Consider the following 5,311-nt stretch of genomic DNA (forward strand, 5'->3'; position numbering starts at 1 on the left):
TGTCCTGGGGACAAAGCCCCGCCTGGAATTCTGCTCATACATACTGTGCAAGGCTGGACTCTTCGAACTTAACTCCTCTGGGCTTTGGTATTTTTTGTTTTGTTTTTCTTTTTATTGGATTTATTGGGCGATATACAATTTCAGGTGCACAGTTCTTCAGCCCATCATCTGTACCCTGTATTTGGAGTATGTTTTTTGTTTTCCATTTAGGAAATGTGCCTGCAAATAGTGTCTGTCTCATAAGGTCGCTGTGAAGAGTAAGCGAGAGTGTGGGGAAAGCGCATGGCATGGTGGGAACCTGGCCTGTAGGAAGCCCTCGATAAATGCGTGTCATTGTCGTTGTCATTGTCATTGTCACATGGGGATAATGATACCTTCCTTATCGAATTGTGAGAGTGAACGCAGGTAATCTGCGAAAACCTGCAGCTACGTCCCTGCATAGAGTAGGCACAAAATATCTGCTTTGATAACTCGGCCAATGATTCTGTGAGCTCATTGTTTTGAAAGTTGTAACAAAGGAGTTTCATGACCCATATGCAAAGACCATGGTCTTTCATTTGAGGGGGGGCTCCTAGTGGTGGAGGCCATGGCTCCAGGAGGCGTGTACTTATGAACAGACACCGTCCAGGGCACCGGATTAGGGAGCAGACCCTTGCTTGTTGGAATGTTGGTGACGCCACTCCTCGGCCTCCGTGTGCTGAGAGAGGGCTTACTCACATGTGGTGCTGTTGGAATAGAATTGGCTGAGAAATGTACACAGAAGTAGAAGGAACCACCAGCTTCAGTGATGATCAATATTTTGCCAATCTCATTTCATCTCTCTTCCCTCACACAGACACACTCACTTTTTTTTTCTTCAGGAAGAATTTAAAGCACATGTCAGACAGCGTGTCATTTTACCATTAAATACTTCAGTAGGCATCTTTAACTGATACGCATTTTTAAACATAACCACCATGGCATTCTTAGCAGATTTCTTGATGAGATCAAGCAGAATGCCGCGGTAATCAGTGGTGGAATGCTTCTGCCCAAAATGAGCATTTTTTATGCAAAATATGAAATGCAGTCCAATTCAGCAAGTGTGGCAATATCTTTTATGAACAAGGCACTGCGTGGGTAGCACATATGTTTGAATAGATAGGCAGTGCCTGGCCCTGTGAGGAAGGTCCATAAGACACAGCCAGAGTTCAAGGCCGTGTTCAGGTACAGTCCTTAGAGAACAGGGTGTCTGTGAACGTTTGTTGAATAAGAAGTGGGGGCGTGACAGGCTAGGTGAGCACAAAGGAAGAATTCTCTGTTAGAAGGAGAGGTGAGGTACGTGCACAATGGGCCATGGGGAACAGGCGCAGTCCCTGCCCACAGAGCAACACAGGACACTTCCATCCATGCACCAAGCGAGAGAAATAAGAGCCCATCTCTGACTACCGTTCTGACATAGTGGAGTCATAGCTTCGCTAGGAGTACAAGTCTCGTCGACCTACAAGGCTGGTGGATAGTTCAGGTGACCTTGAAACATCCTTTAATAAAAGCAGCGGTCACCAACCGGTGGTCCGTGGATCATTGGTGGTCCATGAGGTCCGAAAGGTTAGCGACCGCTATTGTAAGTCACTAGAACCTTCCCTTTGTAAGTTCACTTGCTTTTTTGTTAGTCTTTGCATTAGGGTCCTCCTCTTGAGGAGACCACCATTCAGTAAAGAGCTTCCCAAGGCTTCTCGATGTTGGCACGGTCCAGGTCAGTCCGGACCAGAGCTAAGAGTGCATCTGGCCCTGTGCACAGCCAGTTCCGTCTGTCCTGTCCACGTGAACTGAGCTTGTTACCCTTGTCTGCACTCCAGCCGCTGTGCCAGAAGCTGCCAGGAGGAGAGGGTCTGAAACCCTGCATGCGGGGTGACAGGAATACCTCGGCTTATGCACGTGACGGTACAAATACATTCGGCGGCATTTGTTCCGCAGTCCCTTGTCGCTAGGGAGGCGGTGTGTTGTGTCAGCCCCCGCTGCCCGGGAGGCAGGAACCCCCAGCCGTGCGACTTGTCTGAAAGATGAGGCAGGATGACGTCCCAGAAGCCACCTCATGGCAGGGCGTGCTCCCAGTAGCCGTCAGGGCCACGTTGGTTTAACTGGCAATGACACAGGGTCCAACCTCACGTGCAACTAAGTGCTTGTGGAGATGGAATTAGGATTTTGAGTTCTTCCCATTGCCTGGCCCAGTGAATCGTTCTTGGGGCAGCCTTGATGTTACACATTTCATTAGAAGCGTAAATCAAAAAAGAACAGTTCCTTGACCTCAGCAGTTTATAATCCGAATGAGTCATAAATAAAAACAACATGAAATAAAATGACACTGTCGGACCGAGGTGAATAAAGGTCATTGTGGCAAACGAAACTTCTGTTTAGGTAGAGTGATTTTCCCTCCCAGAAGGCAAAGGGCTACGAAAGAAAAATGTAGCCTTTTCTAAACGCCTTACCATGAAAGCAGCAAACATTTACTGAGTGCCGACTGCATACGAGGCTGTGTGTTTGGAGCTTGGGGATGAGACCGAAGCAAGGAGTATAACAGGGTGGGGCTCCTGCTACCCAGGGTCACGTGCCTGTCTTATGGAAGCACAGAGAGAGAGTGTCACACTCTGGGGACGCCAAGAAGGGGGTGCAGGGGAGGTGACGCTGAGGAATGAGTGGAGGGTTGCAGGGCAGTCAAGAGGAGAAGCCACTGCAAACAGGCCGCCACAGAGGTGTGAGACTGTGGTGACGGGGAGACTCTAGATAATGGGGGGTGATGTGCAGAGGGTGGGGGTAGAGGGAAGGAGGTGGCGAGGGGGTTCTAATATCCCTTCCTTGGCAAGTGTGGAGGAAGGGCTCGGGGTCGACGTGGAGTTGCAGAAATGGATTAATGTCATGAACCTCAGAAGGAGAGGTTTTTATAAAATAACAGGACCGTGACAATGGCCATGGGGACGCTAGGAGAAGGCTGGCTTTCCCCCTCTTCCCTGTCAGATCGGTGCCTGGCAGGGAAGTGGGGCCTCAGCGAGCCAGGCTCTTCAAGGTTGACCTTTATACGGGTGAGTTCCACGTGGCCGTGAGAGGAATGTCAGTTGGGAGTTTGAGGGATGGTGTGTTTATTGACCGTGGAACAGATTCAGTGGAGAAAGTCCAGGGACCAGTAAAGTGAGGGTGAGACCACAGGGGGGTGGTGACCTGAGGGCCTGGCGTTTGGGGCCCAGCCAAGGATGGCAGGAGCCGCGCCTCAATGGGGCGGGTTGGCCTCAAGTGCTAGAATGTCCTCTGGGATAGGGCTTTCCGGTGCTGCTCCAGTGGGGTCTGTGGGCACTGCTTGGCATTCCAGGGGAAATCTGGGCAGAGTGTGGACACTAGGCTTCTTAGATCCTTCTCCAAAGAGTCCAGGCTCCTGGGGAAACTGACCGCAGTCCCCACCCCTATGGAAAGATCGAGGCTCTGATGGGGACGTTGGGCTTCTGGCTTTGGAAGTGTTCCTGGGGACAGGGTTGTACAAGTTTTGCAATAACAGCTCTTCCAGGCTCCCTCCCGTCCAATGCAAGGACTTTCCTGTCTGATTTTGTCGTTGGCAGGATAAGCATTTAATTTAAGGACAAGAGGAGTACTCCTCTCGTGCCTTTTGCTAAGTCTTGGGATGTCGCCGCCTGATTTTTCAGCCCTGTTCCTCTCTCTTTGGTTCAGAGCCAGACTATCAGGTGTACCTGAATGCCTCCAAGGTCCCCGAGTTCTCCGACGACCTCACGGAGCTGGAGTGCCGGGTGGTGGACAAGAGGAGCATGGAGGGGAGCGTCCGTGTCACGGTGTCCTGGTACTACAGGGTGAACCGGCGCAACGACGACGTGGTGACCAGCGAGCTCCTCGCAGCCATGGACGGGGACTGGACGCTCAAGTACGGAGAGAGGAGCAAGCAGCGGGCCCAGGACGGAGACTTTATTTTCTCTAAGGAGCGTGCGGACACGTTCAGTTTCCGAATCCAAAGGACTACAGAGGAAGACAGGGGCAATTACTACTGCGTGGTGTCCGCCTGGACCAGACAGCGGAACAGCAGCTGGGTGAAGAGCAGGGATGTCTTCTCTAAACCTGTCCACATATTTTGGGCCTCAGAAGGTAGGCGCTTTGTCCTTGTTCTCTGTTTTTATTTCATTTTGGCTTAAGTCATCCGACTGTATGTTCTCAGATGCACAGTCACCCTGCAGGTTTCCATTTATACGAGGACTCCAGGAAACGCATGCTCAAATGACTGCTGCTTCTCTCTGCAGCACCCAGCCCTGTAGGGTGGTGAGGCTGGACAAGGGTAAGTCCTCGTGAGAGCACTGGGCATGGTCGGTGGCAGGGACTCATCTTGGAGGCACTCACGGTGTGCATGGGGTCAGCCATTGACACTGTTGCTCCACTGGGTGGGTCTTACTAGTAAGCCAGACTTCACATGGGCCTTTGGGAGTGTCCGCACCCACGAGTTCCCACTGGGTGCAGGCACATGGAGGCGCCACAGTATAGATAAGCTTTGCATTCTCGGCCCCTTGTCCTTCTCTCTGGTCATCACGTCCTCTGTCCTATTGTTGTTATTCATGCCCTGCTCACACCCGAACTAGACCACCTCCCTTCTGATCACTGAAAAACCTGCATGCTCAGGTTTTTCAAACATCCTATTCTCTATGCACACCGCTGCCTTTCTAGATCACTCTCTCTAGACTCCAACATCAACTCTTCAACCTACCAGGACAGAATCAGTTGCCTGCCAAACACACACTGACCGGGAAACAAACCCGCAGCCCTTTGTTGTGCGGAACGATGGTCCAAACAACTGAGCCTCTTGGCCAGGGTCCTGTGTCATTTTTCACAGCACCCTCTTCATTCTTGGACATGTCCAGGGGTGGGAGGTCGGATAAGTTAGGAGTCACCCTGCTGTTACTTAGGCCAGGTTCCTAGTCAGTCACAGTCCCTCCCTGCACACCCTTCGCTCCCCGCTTGCACTGCTCTCTGGCTCAGCTACACCCCGGTTCGATAAGTTAGGAGTCACCCTGCTGTTACTTAGGTCAGGTTCCCAGTCAGTCAGTCACTCCCTGCACACCCTTCGCTCCCCGTTTGCACTGCTCTCTGGCTCAGCTACACCCCGGTTCAGAGCCAGCCCTCTGCCGCCTCCCTCTCTGCATCTGCAGAACTCAATGTGGTTGGAGAAAAACATTTAAAGATGTTGACTGGGCTCCTTTTAGATTAGATCTGCGATCATTCATGTCAAGTGGGCTCTCAGCGCTCCCTGGGCATCAGCTACGTTTCCTTAATCTGTTTTCTTCCCTAG

General features: G+C 51.5%; 1 protein-coding gene across 1 annotated transcript in view; it reads left to right on the plus strand.

The window, feature by feature from the left end:
- PTGFRN (prostaglandin F2 receptor inhibitor) overlaps nt 1-5,311 on the plus strand; it is a gene marked incomplete at its 5' end in the record, with an annotated part of 52,538 nt that overhangs the window by 36,244 nt on the left and 10,983 nt on the right. Inside the window, 1 exon segment of the mRNA XM_015563538.1 lies at nt 3,694-4,119. Coding sequence (XP_015419024.1) covers nt 3,694-4,119 — 426 coding nt within the window.

Source organism: Myotis davidii, unplaced genomic scaffold, assembly GCF_000327345.1.
Source record: "Myotis davidii unplaced genomic scaffold, ASM32734v1 scaffold217, whole genome shotgun sequence".
Lineage (NCBI taxonomy): Eukaryota > Metazoa > Chordata > Mammalia > Chiroptera > Vespertilionidae > Myotis > Myotis davidii.